The sequence below is a fragment of the Centruroides sculpturatus genome, unplaced genomic scaffold, assembly GCF_000671375.1.
Source record: "Centruroides sculpturatus isolate CEXI.00-Female unplaced genomic scaffold, Cexi_2.0 scaffold9, whole genome shotgun sequence".
NCBI lineage: Eukaryota > Metazoa > Arthropoda > Arachnida > Scorpiones > Buthidae > Centruroides > Centruroides sculpturatus.
In genome coordinates this window covers 1,116,156-1,141,763 of record NW_019384576.1, presented here as the reverse complement: position 1 = coordinate 1,141,763, position 25,608 = coordinate 1,116,156, and the positions used below count along the sequence as shown (strand labels likewise).

Below are 25,608 nucleotides of genomic sequence, written 5' to 3'. Positions count from 1 at the left end.
GCGTCGTTTATCCGAATCAATTGGGGACTGGGGTGTTTCGGATAACGAATCATGTACGAAAAAATATATTAATTTATCCCATGTTGAAATTTCTCTCCGTTGCGTGTCGCTTCGCGTTGAATTTTCGTCGATGTTAAGCCTAACGAAGACTATTGTATCGTTAAAAATTATTTTTTTATTTTGTACAAACAAAATAAATATATTGAAAAATATAAAAATAATAAAAAATTATACTTCAGATGTTAATTTAGTATCAAAAACGTAAAATGTTTGAGTAGCCCAAGACATAGCCAAAGATTGAAGTGCCACAGCATTGGGAAAAATTTAAATTTGTCAACTGGAATTCTTTCGGATGATTGATTTTCGGAAAATCGATGCTCTACTGTATTACAATAGAAAGTTGGAAAAGCTACAAACAAATATATCCCATGAAATGCATGAAATAGGCATTGAGACTAAGAGAAAAATTATTATATATACAGTACTATGAACGGTTTTTTTTTTCTATTTTAATATTTGTCTTTAAGCTTTCATAAAAAAAGTACCTAACAATGGTCAAGTGGATAAAACCATTGATCACAGGTTTGCATTTCATCACCAGGCTGGCCATGTAGAGTTTTCTGTGTTCTCTTATGTCTAATATCTAAAATAGGAAGTCCTAAACCAGTTTCTTTATACAAAGTCATTCTGAGAAGACATCTCATTGACAGATCATTCAAATATTGTATTGCCTTACTTCATCAATCTTATCCTTTCTTAATGAAGTTAATTATGATATTACAAAGTTTCAAAATTAGTTTAATTTTTAATACTCATAAATTTATATTCAAACAATTAAATTTTCATGTAACTTTTCTTATTTTAAAATTAAATAATTATACTCAATTAAAAATTTTAATTTGATAATTTTGGGTCTTTCCTATTCTAATAATGAAAAACAACTGATAACATTAAGCAGGTTAAGTAAGATTACAATTAGTGGAAATGTATAATTTGAAGATTTAGTAATCATAATTATTAATAGTAATTCATCTAGCATTATTTGCAATACTGTCTTTTTAACAAGAGCTTAATTATAATTGAAGAAATGTCTACTATTTAAACCATTGTATTGCAAAAAAATGACAATTATAACAGTTAATGTTAGAGCACTAGTTCAGTGATAAGAACTTCATGTTGAAGTTGAGAGGCATTTTCAAATAGTTTTTGTATTGTTTACCTGAAGATAACAGTAATACAATAACTGAATTCTTATTACAATAAGTAAACATTTAAACAACTAACAATATTAACCACTGTCACAATAAGTAGATTCTACTTACCATATATCTTCCACATAATTGCTCTGACAATTAGGTGAAGCATAATCTGTTTCAAGCACATGATTAAAATGAACATCCATTACAGAACAGTGAAACAGATACTTGTTTGTAACATAACTATTCCATCCAATAGCAGATGAAATTAGAATTACAAACAATTTCTAATTCTTCAAAAAATTTTGCCTATACAATATCATTTTAAAAAATTTGATTATGAAGATTCAAGACTGATCATACAAAAATGAATTTTTTTTTGCCAGATCAATAAGATTTTCAACAAGCTGTAGAAAATGTTTCCTATTGGCTGTTGGTCAGTGATTTCTATCCTTAATTATCTGTTCACATCAAAAAGTAGGAATGAGATCTATTTGTTCCAGTCCACAATTTTGGCATATGTAAATGGGTTGTTGCTATGTAATCAATGTTCTATATGAATCTATTTTGCTGGACAAATTGTATAGTGGAAATCATTCTTTATGATACTATGGTATTAAAAGAGACATTTCATTTTATTTCCCTTGAGCATCTAAGTGAGAAATGGGTGATTAAGTGAGGATTTATGATAAAAATAGAATCCACTTGTAAATGGACTGAGAAGTAATAGTACAATTTTAACTGCTATTCACATGTATTAACTACATTTAATAAACAACAATGGGTGTTGTTTATGCACTAAAGAGTTTATGCACCAAAATGCATATATGGTTACAGGTTGTAAAAATGACATAAATTTATAGAGTAGAAGTTATGAATTAAAAATTTTTTCTGAAATTTATTATAATTTAAATACTCCTAAAAGAATATTTAATAAACAACAATGGATGTTCAGTAGTTTTGCTGAACATCAATTGTAAATATTCTTTTAGAGTATTTAAATTTTAATAAATTTCAGAAATAAATTTATAGAGTAGAAGTTATGAATTAAAAATTTTGTCGTATTTACAACCTGTAACCATATATGCATTTTGGTGCATAAACTCTTTAGTGTGCCAAAAACTTATTTTTCAGTGACGTTAAATAAAAATGCTTTTATATACTAATAAAATTCAGTTATACTTGATGTGATTTTTAAAATTTTATGAATTCAAGACTACAGCTTAACTTTTGCAAATATGTTATACACTTAAAATTTACTTTAGCACCATTATCTAGAACAATGGTCGGCAACCGGTGGTCTGTGGACCATTGATGGTCCGCAACAAAATTTGGATGGTCCGTGGAGAAATTTGAACATTGATCAACCAAAGGTTATGCAAAGTATTACAAAAGAAATGCAAAATGCTTAGTTGCTTTTTTCACTCATTGGGGGTTTTTTATTTGAATCTAAAACCAAAAACTAAGTGACTGTTATCAATAAATAATGAACAATAAACAATATTGTGAGTGTGATTGTTGTCCTTTGTGGAAAAACATGAAGAATTCATAAACTTGTTTCAAACAAGCAGTGATGAACTTTAGACTTGCATTAATTTGTTATAATTAAACATGCGAGTTTCATATTAATATAGTAAAATTGAACTTTTGTGATCATTACTCTACAGACTTTGTATAGTTTAAAAAATTCATGATAATGGTCCATGGGATTCAAAATTGTAACTTTAGTGGTTCATGAGGTGAGAAACGTTGCCAACCGCTGATCTAGAACATAATTAATTTATATTTTAAAATTAAAACATGGGAAAAATGTATGGTCAAGTTTCTCATACATTTCTTAATAATATACAAAGAAACACAGAATTTATTCTATTATGCTTGAGATTTGCTAGATGATGATTGTACAGAATTAGCAACTATTTTTTGTTTTGTTTTTTCTATATATCTAAAAATACTAAATGACATTTCTTGACATATATTTTTTGTTTTATACTAGTAATGTGATTGTTTGTAAAAAGCAGAAGTTATGCATTTTATTGAATTGAATATGCAATTTAAAAATGTATAAATTATTATTTTTACATGTTTTTATTTGATTGAATGTTGTTGGGATTTTTTTTTGTTAATTAATTAAATCTATTATTTAATCAGGATGTTTCCAATTCACTATCAACTGATGTGAAATGTTTTATAAATTTGTACTATTATCAGAAATGTTTTCAATTTAAATGTTTTTCTGTCATGATTGAACTTTATTAAATGGGATAAAATTTTTAATTTTAGGAAAATTTTCAAAACTTTGCTAATGACTATGATGCACATTATTTTGGATGTAAATTTGATATGCCAGTAAAAGTTCCTGGAAAGAATGCTTTGGATCTCAATGAAGAATACCATCAACTATACTTTTGGGGTGAGCTTGATAAAGGTGAGTTTGTTTTGGTGTAGTAGATATATACTTGTATTTTAGTTTTGAAGAATTTAATGATATAATAGGAGAGTTATTCAGGTTTTAAAATTAATGTGTGTAAATTAAATTTACTCAACTTTAAGAGAACTTATTAATTTTCTTCAAAAATATTGCTTTGAATGTAAATATTAAACTGATGGATATTTAAAAATATGAACATAAAAAAGTCACACAAAAATTAATTTACATTTTCTGTGACTTTGTTCTAATCCAAAAAGATTTTAAAATATCACATTATTACAAGGTATAAGTAAAGTCTCAGTCATTGTTTTATTAATTGAATTTAAATACTTGAATCTTGAATTCTGAAAGTCAATTAGAATCTTAGTATTCTCTTGGAGTTTCCAAATTGAATTGGACCCAGTGTGTATAAAAAATTTTTTGTAAATGCTAGTTTAACTAACAGGTAAGCCCAGCTTTGCCTGGGCAAAAAGTAACAAAAAACGTTAAGTTTATTAGATTATTTCATATTTCTAACTCTTCTATTATATTATATTATAGTATTTGATTTATATAACTACAAAGGTTATATTACATAAGGGTTTAAAACATCAAGTACCCAATGTTGTGCATTTTAAAAATTATATACAGTAGATGAATAAAGACTTTAAAATTGGTCAATTAGTGTGATAAACCCTTACTATAATATAACAAAGGTTATCTTATGTATTTGATTTGTATAACAACCAAACTCTTTATATGGTTTTTGTTTTAATGTTTGTAATTTCAGCCTACCATTGTCATGTTTATTGCAATACTCAGATAGTACAAAATGGCACACTTTCAATGGTCAAGTAGACAGCAATTGAAAATATGATAAGAGTTAACATTAGAAAAAATTTAAGATAAGGAACTGTGCCATTTTGATATTCAGCTGTGAATGATAATCTGCCAATGACTCAAATTTCACAAAAAATGGATCAAATATTTTAAGAGGTTTTCCAGGGTGCCAAGTTAAAACATATTTTGTATAGGTTGGTAACCTTGCATTGTGTAATTTTCCTATTCAAATGCCACCATACTGATAGAAAGAAGGCAGTTTGAAGTAATTTAACCAAAAGTAGTCATTGATCTCTTAGAAGAGAGGATGATCAATGACTACTACAGTAAGACCCTGCTTAACACTGATTTGATATAATGCGGTCTGCTCGAAGCCTAAAAGAAGCTCAAAATTTACACTGATTTAAATTATTGCGGCATTTCATTGATTCTTATATAATACAATTATTTACGAACACAAACCAAACCAATTAGAAAAGGGTGGAAAAAAGGTGTACTTTTTTAAAATCTGTTTGGTGTAATTTTGGAAAAAATATCACATCATGGATGCCATAGGCAATGTCGACTTTGCATGGCAAGAATTAACTGATGAATGCATGAACAAAATGTGGAATAAGTTATGACTGAAGGTATCCAAGAATTCTCAATGAGAAGAGCCTTGTATGTAAGAATTCTCAATGAGAAGAGCCTTATATATAGCCTTGTATTCTCAATGAGAAGAGCCTTGTAGCTCATTGACAAAACTCAACCTAATTGATACAGCAGGACTAGGAGATGTACAGTACACAAACAGGATATTGAGGAGTTACCACAGGTTTCTGGTGAGATCCTTACCAATGACGACCTTCAAGAATTGGTAGAACTGGAAAACAAAGTTTCTGAAAAGGAAGAACCCAAAGAACTTGTTACAGATCTCCTTAGTAAAAGTTTGGTAATGAAAACTGAAATCTTTGATCAAATTGTAGTGAATGATCCAGATTTTAAAAGGAGTGCAAAAGCAAAACAAGGCATTTTGGATGCAATCTGCTACTGACATTTGCTTAAGGAAAGAAGAAAGCAACAAATGAAACTATAGGACTTTTCTGAAATTCTTGTATTTTGCGATAGTGAGGACCTTCCTCATAAAAAATAAACATATGCACACAGAAATGCAAAGTTTGTCTGTTATTTAACATATATTATTATACAAATTAATATAAAAACAACTTAAAAGTAAAATTTGTTTATTTTTGGCTGCGTGTTCCCCTATCCCTATTTACTCTGTTAAAATGACCTCATTTAACACTAGTTAGTTTAGCGCTTTGTTATCTAGGAATGCATCCCCTTGCATTAAGCGTGGTCTTACTGTACTATTAACATTGGTATACTATTAATATTTGTAAAATGATTCCTGTTGAACTATTGTTAAATTAGACTAAACAAAAAAAATTTTATTTGGACTTAGGAAAACAAAATAATTTTTAACATTTTTGTTGTTTGAACATATTGTAAATGCCAAAGTTCAATAGATACATAGTATTTAAATACAGCCTTGGACTTGTCTCAAAATACTTTTGCCAAACACTAGATGATGATGATTAATGGGATGAGCAAAAGATGCACAAAATGTTATTCACAAGTCAAAAACCTTTTTAAATTCTTCATTAAACTATTTGCGCTTTCAGTGAAAACCTGAGAAAAAATGCAATTATTATTATGCTTGCATTGCTCTTAATCTCAAATTGTGTATAGTAAACAAGTTTATAGTTTTGTATTAAATTATCAAAATCAACTGAAAATGGAAGATGTTAAACAAATAAAGGAATTTGTAAAAATCAAACATCTGTGCATCATCAAAGATATTAGAATTACTGTAAAATGAGACGGTAACATTCAGCTTTTTAATAGAATACACATGAAAAAAATTCCTAGTAGTCCTAAAATAAATGTGTACTTTCAAAAATAGTGTAGAAATATAACAAAGTTTCATAAGCTGAAATGTCTAAAACACAATGTGAGCTTGTGGTTTTAAAACCTCTAAACTACATTTGAAAAACCATTCAGATGGATATTTTGGATTATCCATGTTTTCTGTGCGCACCCATGCACTAATTAGCATGAATAATCATGAATTCAGTATCTTCATGTTTTTAATTACACTATAAAATTTGTTGTTATACATTGAGAATTAATTTTTGTTCTGAATCACCATCATTCCATTTTATTTTCAGACACGGGCATTCCCATTTTGCCAGAAAAAACCGAGATATCTGAAAAGGCTCACAATCTTGAGACATTTGCTGATGAGCGCTTTTCAAATTCTGGTCCGAAGAACAGTCTGAGTCTGCTTTCTCTTCTTTGTATATTTATATTGTATTTGGTACATTGATTATTGCATGTGTGAAAAAATTTCATTTATACAAATAATTGTACATCATTAAAATATGTAAATATTCCAAATTCTTATTTGCTTCTGTAAGAAGTTGTGTTGTAAAAAGCACTGGATACTTTATTAGAACATTCCAGGTTGTTCTGTTATGTAAACTTGATTTCATTTGATGATTATTATGTAAAAAAAAATATATATAAAATGTCTGAATATAACTTATTTATTTGGCTTCTAATAAAAATTTATTTTGTAACATATCAAAACTAATTCGCATTATAGTTTAAGATGCCTCTCTGCAAACATTTTGCTTGTCTCTATGGCTTCACATAAATTTTCCATTTTCTTTCCTGTCATGGAAAAGAAATGTTCCGGATTTTGTTTTTTTGAATTTCCTTCGCCATCCAATACCTCCAACACCGAAGCCATCCAAGTCTTGGCACTGAATGTGGATGTGACACATCTCTGCAATTAAAAGGAAAATCTTAAAAACTACAGAAAATGCATAATACATAGCATTCTGTAAATCTAAGCTACAGTATATTTAATTTTAAACTCAAACAATATGTGATAAATCTCATATCAGTTTCATAGGAATTGATGATAACTCAAGTAATCATTATGAACCAGTATACACTTACTGTGAGTATTAAATTTTAAGTTTTTACTTTCATAATAAAACAATTTTTTTTTTCAACAGATATGAGAATTTAGTGAAGAAAAAACCCTTCAATCAATTATCCAACAAAGTAATTCACAGTTAAATTTAGGTACTTATGAATAAATTTTCTATAATTACCTCTTTTTATTGCTCAAAGAAACAAAGATCAGATTCTTGGCTTACTGTTTTTTGTATAAATTCAGAACAGTTTTCAAAGCATACACAGTCTAAATCCACTTTCTTCAGGATCATCATTCAAGAAGCCAGTGAACTCCAAAATATAAATACATCAAGTCACCAGTTATACATTAATCATCTTAACACCCAAGAACTTCAGTTGACCAACTTAGTGTTTCTATTAGGAGTCTAAATATGCATGGATAGCAAACATACCTCTCCTACACTTGAGAGTTGATATAATAGGTTTCTTTTACCATGCTTAACCACTGAAGTTCTGAGATTTCCTGTATAATATGCTTTTCACAAATTAAAATTATTCAATTCTTCACATTTCTGTATTTAGTACATAATCCTAACAACAACAAAGGAATGATCACTATACAGTAAATTAATTTAAAAATGTAAATTAAATTAACTCTTCTGCTATGGGAACAATGAATGTGTTAATAAGAATGTCCTGAGCTCTGCCATAAAAAACATACACAGTATAATAACAAAATGTATGTTAATGTCAAAGAAATTTTGTAAAAATCTGAGAATGTTTATCACTTGTCAACTGTGTTTGTAAGCATTGTTAAAAACATGATATTACAGTTTTATACTGCAACGCCACATGTGCCAACTTTGCTCGTGGACATTGTAAAAGTTTGTTGTGTTTCTTATTTGGAAATTTTTGGAGATAGTTACTGGCTGTGAAATATTAAAATTCAAACTAATGATGAGATGACAACTGAAAAAATACTTACCGGTGGAACCAGGCATTGACACAATACTTGATTATTTCCTAGATTAGGTACAAAAAACATTACTGGTTTATTACCAAATGTCTCAACTGCTGCTTTTATTAGTTGATTTTCATCCCCAACAGTTTCTATTTTATGTACAAAATAGTTTTTATCATTTTGCATGGCCTTCCTGATTTCATCTTGCATCTAAAAGATAAAATACACGAATAGTTTACAATATATTTCATTTTAAATAATTTACAAAAATATTTTATAGTTTCTCTAATAAATGGTTTAAATTGAATCTCTAAGATTAAATTTAAAATATTCTTTAGCCATTGATAAAATTTAAAAATATACATATTTAATTTGTCACAATAATTTTATTTTTAATTTTCTGAGAATAATTGTACATAAGCTTTATTTAAAGACAATCCATTATTAAGTTGAAATTATATGAATATTTTTCAATTTTTAACTGTTTTTGAGCATAATGTAGTCTTATCTGGTAATTCATTCTTTCCTGTGTGAAAGGACAAAAAGGAGTTATGTTGATAGTAGTTGACATAAAATGTAAAAAATACCTTTTGAAAGCACCATTTATTAGATTAGTTAGTTATTTATCGTTTAAACGAACAAGCAAAAATTTGAAGTATAACACGATGATTGAATTTTAATTTAATTAAAAATTCTCTGTTATTATTCTCCACTAGCAGATAAGCCTGGCATTGCTCGGGCAAAAAGTAACGATAGCAAAGATTAAGATTATTACATTATAGCCAATCTTACCTGTTTTCTCAGAATGCAAGAATTAGGTTGCCCTGATTTCAAACTAATTAGAAAATTTTTAGATGGGTCTAAAAATATGTTCAATTTCTCATGAAAAACCACATCTACACCTGTAAATCTTGCACATCGCTTTCTCTTAACACTTCAATTGTTACTTAACCATTTTCATTGTTCAAGTGTTAACAATCTCTCCTGAGGGGGGAATTTTGAAAAATTCCTTCTTAGTGTACGTTCTCATGACACACCCTAACTGTTACCAAATTTCAACCTTCAACTCCTAACCATTTGGGCTCTGCGCTTATTATTATTATTCGGAGTGGCTATTTCAAAGGGCAATTTTGGCAACTAAAAATAATATTGTCAACAATATCAACTTTAATATTCACAAGAAAATTCCCAGTAATATTCAAAAGAAAATTCAAAACTGGCAAGAGCTCCTCCTCTTTTAAGTTTGGGCATTATATAAAACTTAAATCAAATTAACTTTTTATTAACAAATACACCAAGTACACTTTACACAGTTTTCACACTTTATTTTCGATTTATATTCAGTCACTGTATCACTGACTACTTACACTTCACTGTTTGTTTTTATTCACTCACTGCACTACTTTGGAATTTTCACTTCTTTTTCAGTTCTTCCCTTCGTCACTGATAAGAAACTGACGTTCGAACCCATGATGGATCTTGCTTTATATACTCCCATCCATACAAAAAGGCTTCAAATGGTCCGCAATGTTCCAGAACATTCCACAGCATTCGAGTGTGTTGTGGAATGGCTCTCGAATGTTCTGGACTCTTCTAGAAATTTCTAGAGGGCAAAACTTCCAGTCCTTATATCTTCAACAGCACGCCCTTCAGGTAAAAACAGGAACCTTCTTCATGGATGGGGGATAGAGGGCTACCACACCATATAACTCCCTTGATCATACAGGGACTTGTTTTTGAGTTTTAGTGGCACACACATTGTACAGTTACCTTTATAATAAAATATGGATTGATGATGATGATGATTACAATAACTTTCCTACAATAAATTCTGAATCAAATTAATAGAATCAAAAAGTAAGTGAAACAAAAGCTGATTCATCTGTTTAACACCATTTTTAAATTAACAGATCAAAAATTCTACCTTGTAGAGAGAGTTTGTTTATAGTTATACAAGGTGTGACAATTTAGTTCCAGGACTAGTCGTGTAGTGCTGTAGTGTCAGTGTGCAGAAACTTGTCTAAGCTTGTCATAATAGTTCAACCATCTGGCTACTTGTCTGCAAAGATTTGTTCGTGTCGCGTAACTCATTCTTTTTCTGTACTCCATTCACATATTGCTGTGAGAAAGTGCTTTCATGTTTTTGTCATGGAACAAAAAATGAACATTAAGTTTTGTTACAAGTTAGGTAAAAGTGCAACAGAGACGTATGCCCTCATCAAGCAAGTTTATGGGAATGATGCCCTATCCAGCTCTCGTGTTTTCGAATGGTTTGCGCATTTCAGGGATGGTTGAGAAAACCTTGAGGACAATGCTCGCCCTGGACGACCTCAATCAGTTTGAACACCAGAAAACATCGAAAACATCGAAAAAATCAGAGATTTGCTGTGATATGACCGTCGAATGTCTATTCGGATGATAGCGGAGACAACTCATTTAATCATCACCAAAGATTTGGGCCAAAGAAAAATCTGCTCCTGCTTCAATCTGCACTATCTCACTGAGGACCAAAAGCGTCTCTGGCTGAAAGCATGTCAACAGTTCATTCAAGATGTTGAGGATGACCCCTCTTTACTAGATTCCATAGTAGCAGGTGACGAAACATGGTGTTTCCAGTATGACCTGGAAACCAAGAGACTAAGTATAGAAGGGTGCTTACCACAATCTTCACGGCAAAAGAAATTCCGCTTTGAAAAATCAAAAATGAAGGTGATGCTGATCACCTTCATTTTTGATTTTGACAGCACAGGGATCATTCACAAAGAATTTGTTCCCCCAGGTCAGACAGTTAATAAGGACTATTACGTACAAGTTTTAAATTGACTGTTGAAGAGAATTCGTCGGGTTAGGCCTCAGTTTGCAGCAAGAGGAAGCTGGGTACTGCTGCACAGCAATGCCCGCCCGCACACTGCGACTGTTGTCAAGGAGTTTTTGGCCAAACATGGCATTGTGGAGTTGAGCCACCCTCCATACTCACCAGATTTGTCGCCTTGCGACTATTTTTTGTTTCCAAAAATCAGAATCACATTGAAGGGACGAAGATTCGATGACCTGGAGAACATACAGCATAATGTGACCAAGGAATTGAGAGCAGTCAACAGAAGTGGCTTTGCAGAGTGTTTCAAGAACTTGTACAAGCGTTGCGAGAAGTGCATTGCCCTCCAGGGGGGTTACTTTGAAACATATTAAAAGGGTTTTTCATCATATGTTCTTTGTGTCCTTTTATTACCCCAATCCTGGAATTTAATTGTCACACCTTGTATAAACTAATGGAGTGACTAACTGAATATATTTTTATTATACTTTAAAATGGCCCATTTCTCACTGCAGCAATTTTTTTGGAGATGCTCTTGTAACATAGTACAAGACTTAAGTGGACAATACCACAGTTGCATGCTCAAGTCTTTTCATTCAAATTCTGAACAAAAATGGAAAATTTAAGAGAAGAGCTCCAGTTAAGAGCAGAGCTCTAGCTCTAGAATTACTGAAAGTACTATACAAATTGTAATAATAAACACTTGAAAACTATTCAGCAGTTTGTCTTTTATGCTAAAAAGCATTGGGAAGAATGTGGAGATGTTGATAGGATTATGAATGTTAGGTATCATAGTACTTGCATGGCAGAATTTATCAAATCGGTTGCATCTCAAATTCAACAAAATCCTCAGAGGAACCAAAAAATTGTAGCTAAACAGTTGAAGACTTGGGAGTCAAGGCTTGTGAAATGGCCTACAGGCATCATACCAAAACTAAAAAAAAGATGGGAATCAGAAATGCAAACAGCTTTTTAAAGAACAAAGTCAAAGCTTCCAAAAATGATCAATTTCTACAAGAAATATTTCCATATTATGCAATACATCATAAAAAAAAAACAGAATTTTAGCTAAAAGGTCTGCAGACATTCCTCTGGAAATAAAAAGTCATCTTGTCTCGCTCATACTCAGAAAGTTCATGTTTGGTGGACTGTGTCTTATCAAGGAGTATGGAACATATGAAAAAATTTACTTGAAGAAAATTTTAGACAACAAACTAAAGCTAATGATGGATTTCTGGGGATTTGACAAGTCGTGGGTCTTCCAGCAAGATTAAACACCTTTTCAAAAAGCCAAAAGTATCTTGACATGCTTTAGAGAGAATGAAGTGCCATGGTTGGCTCCCTCTTCAAGTCCAGACATCAATCCACGTATGAACTGTGTCTTCACACTCAAGTGAAATGAGTGTGTCTTCACACTCATTTTAGAGCAAACACTTAGTTCATACTCAAGTGTTTGCTCTAAAATGTACAGCAACATTAACACCTTGAAGAAATCTGAATTAAATTTGTTCTGTGATAGACAAATGTCTGCTGAAACTTCACATTAGCATCAAGATGAAAGATGGATACCATTTCCAGAATAAACTGGAGGAGTCTAAGAGAAGTTCAGTTTTTTCAGTTTTATTGACTGTTTTTTTTTTTAATTTATAAATTTGATATTTAAAAGTGTAATAATATATAATATACTCCAATATTTCCTATATCTCATTTTGTTTCAGTTATTTTGAGCTTTAGAGAATAAGTTATGTTAAACTTCAATTGCTATACCAACACTTTCCAGCTAGACCTTCATTTGAACAACTTCATAGTAAGATTTGAATCCCATTAATTTAAGGTTTAAACAAGACTAAAATACTAAATATTTGTTCACAAAATATAAACAGAATATTAATGGTAAAGACCCAAATTAAGCAATATGTTATTTTTGTAAGCATGTTCAATATGCAAATCTGCCTTCACTTCTGCTGGTTAGTATGTAGTTGCTGAACTGTAAGTGGTTGTGCTGATTAAGGATTTTTTTTTTGCTAGCTTCAAGATTTCAAATAAATTTAATTTTGTAATTTTTAATAATAATCAATTTTACTGTTGCAATTACAAAATTGAAATTGTAACATTTCAGTTTTATATTAATTATTGTTGTTTTAACATTTTTTTTTTTGTAGTCAAAGTCCAGTACTGGCATTTCCAGTTTAATAGAATTTTTAAATTTCTACTACAAACTATGGTGTAAAGCTTGTTTCTTTAACATTTTAGACCTTACATCTCTTTCCAAGAGATCAAATTGTAAGGAAAAAAAAACCAGAAGTGTAGAGCCTGATAATGATACATCCTAAATTATACTGAAAACATTTAAAAATAATTTTCTACCTTTAAATAAGTAAAGATCAAAGTCATAATTTTCTTAATCATTGACACAATCATTGTTAACATGTACTACTTAAACTGCTTGATTGATAAATTTTGGGTAAGACAGTAAATTGGTAAATTTCATTAAAACTGGACAATTTTCTGGTAGAAGAGTGTATCAAAGAAGTGATAAAGCAAAGATGACTTTTAAAGGAATGACAGTTTTACCTTTTGTATTCCTTTGGTCTTTGTGTATCTTCTAATTAAACTTTTAATTTTCCTTTCAATTGTGTCTATTTTTTCATATATTGTCATTTGCTTTCGTAGGGGTACAAGACAATCTCTCAATGTCTAAAAGTAAAAATTTGATATTGTTAATTATTTATTATAAATAACATTTGTGTTAATATGAAAAAAGACTTATCTAAGAAATCATTAGTATTTGATTATTATAGAAACATTTTCAGTCTCTAAGATTTATACAAGACAAATATATTAAAGTTGAACCAACTGTTTCTTTTAAGTGTAAGCTGCTTTTTATAAAACCTTACATCTGGCAGTAATTTTTTTTTTTGTTCTACAGTGTTTAAGTTTAAATATCTAGTAGATAAAACATCTGACAAACCTTTACTAAAAAATTTTATTAATCTGGCAAATAATACATTTTGGGTAATTATCCCTCTTTAGTGCCATAAAGTAAAAAACAAAAATTTATATATATACAGTAGAGCATCGATTATCCGACCCCCAATTAACTGTCACCTCGGTTAACTGACCGCGTTCTAGTCGGCAAATTCAAATGTCTGCTAGTGATGTGGCGCTACAATATTTGGCTATGTCTTGGCTACTTTAATATTATTTTTGTTAAATTTTTGTGTGTTTTAGCTGGCAACACCAAGTCGACCATTGAAGGGAGGCCAGTATTTAAACGAGACTTAATTTTCTAATTTTTAACGATACAATAGCGACGATTATTATTTTAAAAAAAATTTGATAGGCTTAACATGGAGGAAAATTCAACGCGAAGTAGGTTAATAGTGATATACTAATATACTAATTACATGGGATATAATAATATACTACACTAATAATGGATTTTTTCATACTTTTCGGTTATCCGACCAACCCTAGTCCCCAATTGAGTCAGATAATCAATGCTCTACTGTATATATATATATATGTGTGTGTGTGTGTGTGTGTGTGTGTAACCAAATTTAATATTGATTTAAATAAATGTTAAAGTTATCCATGTACTGTACATGTAGAAAGAAACATGTATAAAAGGAAAGTTAAACAACATGTAGAAATTTTATAATAACTTCAAACTACACTCAGATTCTTTGAATATTGTATATCAACCACACCTTATTACTGAGAGACTTTGTTTATTATGTTGAACAAACATTTTCAATCCACTCAAGGGGTCATCCTCAAGTTATTGATGTTACATGAACTTTTAACAACTGTTCTTATCGAAACTCTAAGAATTTTAAATTCAAAGTGTTTCGAACATCATGTTAAATTTAAAATATAGAAAATAGAAACCAACTAATTAGTCCATTACATATTGAAATTTATCTAATTAAACTAAATATAATGAAATACAATAATAAATATAATAAATGCAAATATAAGTATAATAATATAAGATTATACATCAATGGCATTACAATTATACACCAATGGCAATTGGCATTAAATTATGAGTTCTTTTTTATTACATACTTCCAAGCTGAAGGAAAAATCATGGCATCCTTATAGTTCAAACATTTTCCAGTCAGGCTCAATCTATAGATTTCGCATTTCTGTAATGTTAATGCAAGAGTCAGTATTAGTGCAACAATTCTGGCTTCCGCCACTTTTGATAACGCTATTGTATAGTGTTTTTTGTTTATGTTGTACTTATGCTCCTTGATTCTTTTGTTTAGGTTTCTGGTTGTGACACCCACATATTCTTTGTTGATACTTAACAGATCATTCTTATACGGTATCCTGTATACAGTTGCTTGCTCTTCCTCTTTGATCTTATTCTTGTCATTTCTGAGTAAGTTATATATCGTGGGAGCCCTTTTGTATAGTAGTGTCGTGTTTTTGTGATTTGCAATCTCTTTCATAAATCGGATGGACCTCTGTTGTATATGAACTTTGTGATATTGCTGCTTCTATCTCCCTTTTTCTTCTTTCTTCCAGGATCTGTGTAAGAATTAATTAATCCTTCAATGGCTTTTGTTCCAAAGCCCAATATTTTAGCCACGCCCATAATCTTATCCAGCTCTTCCAGTCTGTCATGTAAGTTGGAGCAATATTGGAAAGCCCTTTTAATCAGTGCTTTAAATGGTGAGAGTTTATAGGTGTGTGGATCATTGGAGGTCGATGCGTGGGCTTGATATATACTTTCATGTTTAGAGCATCATTCTTGAATGAAATGCCAATGTCCAAAAAATGTACTTCCGTGTTACTAATCTACTCCAATTTAAGCTTTAAACCATCATTGTTTGCATTTATTTCATTCAAAAAATGGTGTATTTTTGTATCATTCTTCCATAGAATAAACACATCATCGACATACCTTTTGTATAGGATTATGTCTTCACTAAAATTCGTAATTGTGCACTTTTTGCATAAAACTAACTCGCAGAGTAAGCCAAACATTGGGCTGCCCATCGGAACTCCTTTCAACTGCTTATAAACTCTACCTTCAAAGCTGAAGAATGATTACAAACATACAAGGTTTGCTAGCACTTCTATGTCTCCAGGATAGACCGATGCATAGGCTGATCCATAAGGTTAATTAGCGTGTCATAATACGAATCTAACTTGCCAAATGATTGGTTTGTTTTATTTATTATAAAATACACAAGTTCTTAAACCTACCTTCAAAATATGCTCTTGCACTTACAGATGTCTGCCAGCATGTCTATACCACTTGTCATAGTAGTCCTGGAGGCTATTTTTTGTGACATCTATAATGGCTTTGTTGTTTACTTCCATTCTACTACTTAATCTGCATCTTTTCAATTTTAGGGAACAGATAAGTCTGCAAGGAATGTAAGAAGATTGGGAAAGAACCATTGTGTTTTCTTGATCAGCTATTTGCTGACCAGAAGTGAATGATAGAAGAAAAGCTGTAGGTCACAGCAACTACAGCTCTTAAAACCATCACAAAAAATAGCTTCTGGTACTACTTTGACAAAGGATACAAGTGCTAGCAGAAATATGTAGCTGCAGAAGATGCATTTTTTGACAGTGATTTACAAATACTTTTATGCTAAATAATACAAATTACATTAAAAGTTCAGCTTATGTTTGATTCTTCCATGTATAAACTTAGGATGTAAATATTATGTCTACCAAAAAATGAACATTTGGAAAGCAAAATACATGAGAGAAAAAAGACCTAAACAGAAAAACATATTTAAAAGTAACAGTTCTCTGGATGAATTAAAGAATCCTTGTTAGAGAATATATCCCAAATGTTAGAGCATCAACATTTTATCAGACAGCATTAAGAAACATAGCTAATTCAATAACATGATATTTCTAACTGAATCTTGTTTTTGCTTTCTTTGGCAGAATATGTGGTTTATTCAAATATCTAAATTTCATATACAATCAACTTGATATACCTTACTAATCAAATGATATAGCCAGATTCATATGGGCTACAATAAGGCTAATTAATTAGTAAGATACTAAGCAATTTGGACTACAGATAAGCATTCTCTCATGCTAAATTTAATAATTAGAAATAAATTAATTTAGAGTTTATTTCTAATTACAGTAGAGCGTCATTTATCTGAATCAATTGGGAACTGGGGTTGTTCGGATAACTTATTTTTCAGATAACCGATTACGTACGAGAAAACATATTAACCTATCCCATGTTGAAATTTTTCTCCATTGCGTGTTGCTTCACGTTGAATTTTCCTTGATGTTAAGCCTAAAGTAAATTTTTTTAAATAATAATCGTGGCTATTGTATCGTTAAAAATTAATTCTTTATTTTGTACAAACAAAATAAATATATTGAAAAATATAAAAACAAAAAAAATTATATTTTGGAAGTTAATCTAGTATCAAAAATGTTTAATTCAGCATGACACAGTCCGACTGGAACGTTTCTGGTTAACCGACGTTTTGGTTGATCAGCTTTTGGATAAACAACACTCTATATGTTTTATATTTTACACAAGATGGTAGCCTAAACAGCTACTCCTAGTCAAATTGTTTAATATCTCATTAATTAATTAGCTTTATTGTAGCACAATGTGCAGTACTCTAAAAATTACTGCCAGTAATCATACATGGTGACTGAAATATACAATTGCTTTTACTCAGCAACTGCTAGTACTATGTTCTGGCTATTGATATTTTTTATGCTATCTGCCAATATAGTGTACTGATGCATTCTAACTGAAAATTAGCCCTGCCAACATAAGTCTAGTTGTACTATTTGATTTCCAAAATATAAACTTTAGATATTTCTTATTTATAATTTTTTTATATTTGATAGCAAAAGGAGATAAAGAAAAAAGGCTCTCCTGGCTATAAAACTCATTATTAGAAGTCAAACAATTATATTGAGCAATTCAAAACCAAGATATAGTAATAATGCAAAAATTAATGCAGAAACAGGAAGAAAAATTACATTATTATTATTTTGCTCATTTATAAAATAAAGTGATTTTCAACTGGTTCAAATACATATATATCTGTGAGATAAGCAGTGGGCCATAGTTAAATTCCCAAATGACCACTTACTCTGCATGGGCCAGTAAGGCCCGATCTCGAGGTCGTTGGATGGCTAGGAGGACAAATCGGATGGGGAGTGCGTCGGTAAGTCAGCAGGTGTCCTTAAATGACAGGTGACAGGTTAACAAAATAATAAAGCATTTATTGAATCACTAAATCTACGTTACAGAAATACTAAGGTTAAATGCAGTTATATTAAATATTTACAGAAATTGGCGATGAATTTCGTAGCTATGTTGCTGACCTAATTTCTAGTTCGAGAGAGAGCGCTTTTACAAATTCTAACCCCTAAATACCTCTCGGCGAAATGGAGAGTTGGCGAATGTCATCTGTATGGAAGGGTGTGGTGTCTTTGGTGTCTTCTATCCGATGTCCTCTCTCTGTAGCTGGATCGGGTCCGCTGTATGGAGGTTCGGGAATCAAGGTGGGCACTATCACAAAGTATAACTTCCTATGACTAATTGCGCTGAGCTTCCGGAGATTCGAGCTTTTATATCATTTGCATGGGAAAACTGTCACGTGATTGACTTTTGTTGATGATGACGGTGCATTCTTCACACCTAAGTGTAAACTTTCCCATCTAATTGTTATACAATCGGTGAAATCCGATCTAGTTCAAATTCTTCGGGTTTTTCCGAAGATAATTAACAGAAAATTTAGATTTTTAAGAAGCCTGTAAAAATCCGTTACTCACATATCAAATCATTTGAAAATCAGAAATTATCAAGAGCCAGAAATGTAATTATTAAATAAATAACAAATTGTTATTTTAATTTGGCAAAAACATATTTTTACAAGAAATAATAATTAACAATTTTTGAAACAAAGTTTAAATTAAAAGTTTCAAAAAATAATTTAAATTACTTACTTTTCTCTCTTGCTTTATATCCACAATTACAGATTTCATTATATCCGGTTCTATCTATAACATAAAATGTTATTAAATTAACTTCTTTAATTAAAACCAAAAATGTTCAAAAATTTTTTATATTACTCATTTAATAATTTTTCATATGAATTAAAATATTGTGATAAAACCTTGCTTCTTATCCTGTTGTTAAATCAGTATATAACTGAATATGATAAATAAAATATCAAAATTTTTTAATTATTATTATTATTTAGGATTATAAAAATAAAAACTTATTATGTTTTACAAAAATAAATTATTTTAAAATGTTTATTTTATATTTACTAATTCTCAAATGTTTGTAATTATTCTGTTTNGCAGTAGAAGCCGTTTTTCCGGTTAAGACTTAATGCTCCCCCTCACCCCCCCGCGTTGGAATTTCGAAAAATCCTTTCTTAGTGTGCGTTTCCATGACGTACCCTAACTGTGTACCAAATTTCACCTCTTTAGGTTAAGCGCTTTGCTCTGGGCGATGATGAATCAGTGAATGAATGAGTGAGTCAGTCAGGACAAGCAATTTTATATATTTAGATTTACCGTTTTTAGAAACTGTATTTCACAATTTAAATTGTTAATACTTCTTTAATAACTTTTCTTGTTTATATTCCTTTAATAATTTATCATTTCAAAATAAATTTCTAAAGATCTAGTGAAAAAAAAGAAAACATTCATTGTTCTATAATAGACATGGGGATATAATCTATTGTGTCTATATTAAAGTACTGTACAGTAAAGATTGAAACTATCCAGGTCTCATTAAACAATATTATTTTTCAAAAAGAAACACCACTAGTTTAACATGACCTTAAAGAAATTTTAGTTACTGAAATCAATAAATTTTTAAATCTAAATGAAAACAAAAAAATTTTAACTAGTGAGTCTCATAAAACTAAACTCATAATATGAAATGTCATTTGAGCAACACTACAAATCAACGAAAAATATAAACTGAAAATAATACTGTTGTCTGCATTAGTTTTTTTTTATAACTCTTTTCACATTGTGAATACTAAGAAAGTATTTCTAGTATTAAAAAGTACTATGCTAACTACACTGTTAAGTTTCACTTGAAATATGAATTCATAAAAGTTTGATGACAGTTTAAGATTTAAGTTTCTGAAAATATTAGAAAAAAAATGTTTTGCATAAATATTTCTGATATACAGTAACTGATGATATTTAAAACAAATTTAATTGAATCTATAATATAAAAACACCAAAATATTGTTTATTAGTTTCACAAATAGAAATAGAAAACAAAGAATTAAATATCTATAGGAAGTTAATTTGGTGCCAGTGCTAAGGACAAGAATAGATTCTTCTATTATTTCTAATTTGAATTAGTTAATTTGGAGTTAGATAATTCACCTTATTCAAAATATGCCAGTGTTTTATCTTTTATAATTATATGTATTTGCAATTATCTATCTACATCCAGGCATCAAGAATCATGCAATGAAAATATGTGCATTGTTTAACATTATAAAAAACTGTTTACATCATAAATATGGATAGCTTTTCCAGTTAAGTATTACAAAAAACCAGTAGCATAAGCAGGCTCATAAAAAAAAAATCTTCAGAATCAACTCAAAGTTGCTGATTTACATTTAATATCTACAGCTTTCTTCAAAAAAGAATGAAGAATTCCCATTAATTTTCATCTCAGGTTTTAAAACATGAACATAATTGCATTTTTTACATTTGATAAAATAGCTGAACAATAAACGTATAAACTTAGAAAATTTAGAAAAATTCTCAAATAGACAATACTTTAAAATGCCTTTCACTTTGTTCCTTTCATACATCATCAGGAAATAAGTTTGAGACAGATAAGAAGCCTCTAAAGAAAGGTTGATTCCACCATGAGACTTATTTCTTGATGAGTGAAGGAGACAAAGTGAGAAGACACTTTTTAAAATATTGTCTATTTGAGAATTTTTGTAAATTTTCTGAGTTTATGCATTTTACGCATTTATATTTCAATGAAATATAAATAGTTTTCTAGTTGCCTGCTCTTAAAATACATGAGAAAAACATTAAACATGCATATGTTTAATATTTCTCCATGTTGATTTAATTTCTATATAGTATCTATATAATTTATATTAGACTTGTTTTTATCCATTAATGAAATTGGGATTCCATATTAACATTAAACAACTAGAATGATTTACATGATATAAAAAAGTTTATACAATAGAAACCTTCTTAACCAACCTGATTAGTAACAGCTGTTATTCAAAAAAAAAAAAAAATTGTTTAAAATGAAGAATTATAATAAAGTGTATTTAACATTCTAAATATTCATTATCAAATCTGTACTATATCTGGTCTATACTGTACACTCATTTACAAAAATTTTAATTTTTAGATTTAACTTTTCAGATGACAGCATATTAATTAACATCAAGACAAATGGAAGCCAAAAATGAGAACTTTTACTTTTGCCATACTAATTCTGAATTAAAATAAATAATAAAAATAAATTACTGTAGAGCGTCGATTATCCAAATCAATTGGGGACTGGGATTGTTCGGAAGATCGATGTTTCGGATAACCAATTATGTACAAAAAAATGTATTAATTTATCCCATCTTGACATTTTTCTCCATTGTGTGTCACTTCGCATTGAATTTTCGTCGATGTTAAGCCTAACGAAGACTATTGTATCGTTAAAAATTATTTTTTATTTATACAAACAAAATAAATATATTGAAAAATATAAAAACAATAAAAAATTATACTTCAGAAGTTAATTTAGTATCAAAAACGTAAAATATTTGAGTAGCCCAACATATAGCCAAAGATTGCAGCGCCACAGCACTGGCAAAAATTTAAATTTGCCGACTGGAATTCTTTCGGATGATTGACGTTTCAGATGATTGACTTTCAGATAATTGACGCTGTACTGTAATTTTAAATTCTCAATTTTTATAAAATTCAAGATTAAAGTGATCATATTTATATAATATTATGTCAAAAATGTTTATTGCCTCAGTGTTTATCTTACTGTTTCTGGAATTTATAAAATTAAAGAAATTGATTAATCTGATAGATTGATTAGGTAGAGGCAAGTTAAGAGTGTTTCTACTGTGATTATTGAATGTTGTTATTTATACTTTATTTACATTATCTACTTGCTTTAATTCTTCTTTTTCAACAATTTTTTCCATTTGTAGAACTTCTTCTATTAACCTATTTCCAAATCCAATAACTGACTGTGCTTGTTTTCCTGTTACGACATGTAGCAATCTCTCAGTTTGGCTTACTTTTCTTTGAGAAGTAATTACAAATGAACTCACATGACTGGTGTTATGTAGATGTCTATTAATATACAAATATTTTTAATTCATGTTAAAATTAAATTATTACACTCAATAGTATAAAAATTATTAAGCCTTAAAAAATATTTAAAATTTCAACAAAATAATATTTATTTTGATATATCTCTGAAAACTTTAAATATGCTGATAATTTGATCTTTTACATTTGACAATTTCTGAGGAGTACAACAATATATATAACCAACACTAATAATTTAAATATCAAACAAATAGGTGGACTCTTTTTCAGACTACTTAAGGCTAATTAATTACTAAATAATTTGGCTAGAAGTAGACAGTTAAACTAACATGTTACTTTAAATTTAATAATTAAAAATGAATAAATTTAACCTAGAATATTCTGGAAGAGAATCAATTTTATTTAAATTCTAAACTAAATTAATTTAGAATTTTCTAAATTAAATTTATTTATCTCTGTCAGCTTTTTATGTGAAATGGTAGCTTAACCACTACTTCTAGCCAAATTACTTAGTTATTATTTAATTAGCTCTAAGTAGCCTGATAGATAATCCAGCTGTTTATTTCATATCTAAAAATAATATCTTTTACTATTTAATTCACATAAGGAATTTACAGAAACAAATTGTTGTTGTTCATTACATATTTTGGCTGTAAGTATTTATTTTCAACAAAGTTTATAATATTTATTTGTATAATAAATACAAATTTATATAAAATATATGTTAAATATGTGGAATGAATACAAATTTAAACTTTATATATATTCAAATTGTTCTATTAAAGTATTTATTACCTGAGGATGGCTTAAAAAGTCAAAAATCATTTGTTGATACTCTAAATTTCCTCATTGAATTTTGAAACTTTTTATTTTATTTAAAATAATAAATAAATTAGTTTTGTTTTTGCAATAGCTACAGAAATTGAAATGTATCAACAGTTAAACTATCAATAAAATTTATATTTTACTTACAAATAGATTTTAAAATGTTATTAAATTCAGTTATTTATATAGGTATTAAAATTGAATTACTTACGTTCCACAACAAAGTTCTGCAGAAAATAAATTATTATTTGGTCTATCTTTACCAATAGTTATTACATTAACAATATCTGGATAAATCTGAAAGATTTAAAATGTGTTATATTCATTTTAAGAATTTTATCAATACAATTAATAACCAAAAATTAAATTTATCAGCTGTATTAATACTTAAAATAAAATCTCACCATTTGTGGTATAGTAGTAATATTTGGTTCCAACATTGCTGTTTGTAATGGCAGTACACTTCTTGTAATGTCAATCTGATTCTTGATAAATGATGCTACATTTGATTCAATCATTTCTATTTGTTTGTCGGTCAAGGCATTCTTGAATAAAAATATTTAACTGATTAAAGTTATGCTATTAGAAATAGGAAGGCATTCCCATAATATAATAAATAAACAAAGACAGATGTGAAACAGAATCTTTTACTTTTATAGTGATTAAAAATTAATAAAAAGCCATTAAACAATGTAGATAAAAATGGAATTATAATGATACAAAAAACCAAGTATCCTCATTCAAAAACATTCAAGTTTTAAATAACTTCATAAGCAGTTTTAATGTATTCTGTATTGTTTGCATTTAAATTTTTTATTTTAAACTGAAACAATATTGTATAGTAAATGAAACATGGTAAATTTGAATTGACCTTTCCACCAATCAGCAACTGTCAACTATCCTCCAATCAGCAACAGAGATTAAGGTCCATTTAAAATGTGTGGTTTGAATTTGGAACACCAGCCTGAAGATGTCCTTTTAAAAATGGATGAAAACATTTGCTTTTGAAATGGAGTAGTTCTTCTATTGGTTTATTGGTTTAGTGACTTAGTAGAACTTTTATTATTAATGTTAACCAGTAATTGGATGTTGTTTTTATCATTTAAAATCATTTAATCATCATCGCTCTGCTATTTAAATCAGATAAACCATAAAAAAAAATAAAGGATTCAACTTTTAATACAATATAAAGCACTTTTCAGGACCTATAAATCCCATCACAAGATCCATACATTTGAATTTTAAGAATTTCAATGTTCAAATAGAACAACTGCTCAAGTTTCTTATGTTTTCAAATATCAATATCTCTGCAATTTTAAGTTTGAACACAAAAAATTTGAACTATCCGGTAATGGATAATTTTACAATCCAGATAGTTCAAATTTTTTAATAATAGTTCAAATCTGGTAATGGATAATTTGTAAAATTATCCATTACCAGATTTGAACTATTATTATTTAATATGATAAAAAAACTGGTAATGGAGAATTTGTAAAATTATCCATTACCAGATTTTATATCATATTAAAAGTTGATTCCTTTATTATTTTCATGGTTTTTCTGGTTTAATGGAGTTCTCTATTGAAGTTTTCTATCAGCTCTGCTGTTCTGTTCAAGTATCCAGTTCTGGTCTATTATATTATTTTGACTCTCATTCAACATCTATTTGGTATTTTCAGAAGATATAAAGAAGCATGATATGATTACATGGTGTATATATATAAGATAAAGAAGACTTTTTTTTTTTTTAAAANAAGTATCTAATTTATATATAATTATATGAACAGACGATACTAAACTCAATTTATCCGCCTAAACGTCCGTAGTGTGGCGCTACGGACGGCGGGAAAGTAGTTCGGCTGCCCGATGACGTTTTACGTATTATAGGAGTTATTTTTACTGTTGTTTACGGATAATGCCACAATTTTTATAGGAATCATAACTATAGGAAACGGTTTTATAGGGGGATCTACTGTATTTATGTAATATATAGTATATACTTCCTTAACTTATATCCTATTAGTCGTTATTCATAGACAGAACATCATCAAATGCTCTATTTTTCATTTATTTAAGATGAGTTTTGTATAAGTAAACAATGTTTTGGGCGCTTTGGGCACTCTGAAGTTAAACAACTCTGCAGCACATGAGCGCTAGTTAAATGACTATAAACTTTGCTTTAATTTCTTTTATACAGTTTAATCAGTGGATAGTAAAAATTTGAGAAAAAGTTGCAATAAAGCAGTACATTAATTACAAAATTTGAAAAAATAACTTACCAAGT

General features: G+C 29.2%; 1 protein-coding gene and 1 long non-coding RNA gene across 4 annotated transcripts; one reads left to right on the top strand and one right to left on the bottom strand.

The window, feature by feature from the left end:
- Positions 1-3,459: 3,459 nt before the first annotated feature.
- Positions 3,460-7,005, top strand: LOC111624344. The gene is made up of 2 exons (XR_002756562.1): positions 3,460-3,624; positions 6,657-7,005. It is a non-coding gene; the product is annotated as an uncharacterized LOC111624344 (long non-coding RNA).
- Positions 7,006-7,050: 45 nt separating this feature from the next.
- LOC111624343 (alanine--tRNA ligase, mitochondrial-like) lies at positions 7,051-24,682 on the bottom strand. Of its 3 annotated transcripts, none has more exons than XM_023367165.1 (8): positions 24,196-24,682; positions 23,729-23,869; positions 23,536-23,621; positions 22,325-22,520; positions 19,155-19,208; positions 13,764-13,886; positions 8,399-8,584; positions 7,051-7,276 (listed from the first exon to the last, which is right to left on the bottom strand). In XM_023367165.1, the coding sequence occupies exons 2-8, from the start codon at positions 23,840-23,842 to the stop codon at positions 7,088-7,090; spliced, it is 948 nt and encodes a 315-aa protein (XP_023222933.1). In that variant the 5' UTR covers positions 23,843-23,869; positions 24,196-24,682; the 3' UTR covers positions 7,051-7,087. The 3 variants fall into 3 exon arrangements, 2 of the variants coding, with proteins under 2 accessions (XP_023222933.1, XP_023222934.1); XR_002756561.1 differs by having other exon boundaries at positions 7,154-7,276; positions 7,611-8,584; XM_023367166.1 differs by lacking the exon at positions 13,764-13,886.
- Positions 24,683-25,608: the final 926 nt, after the last annotated feature.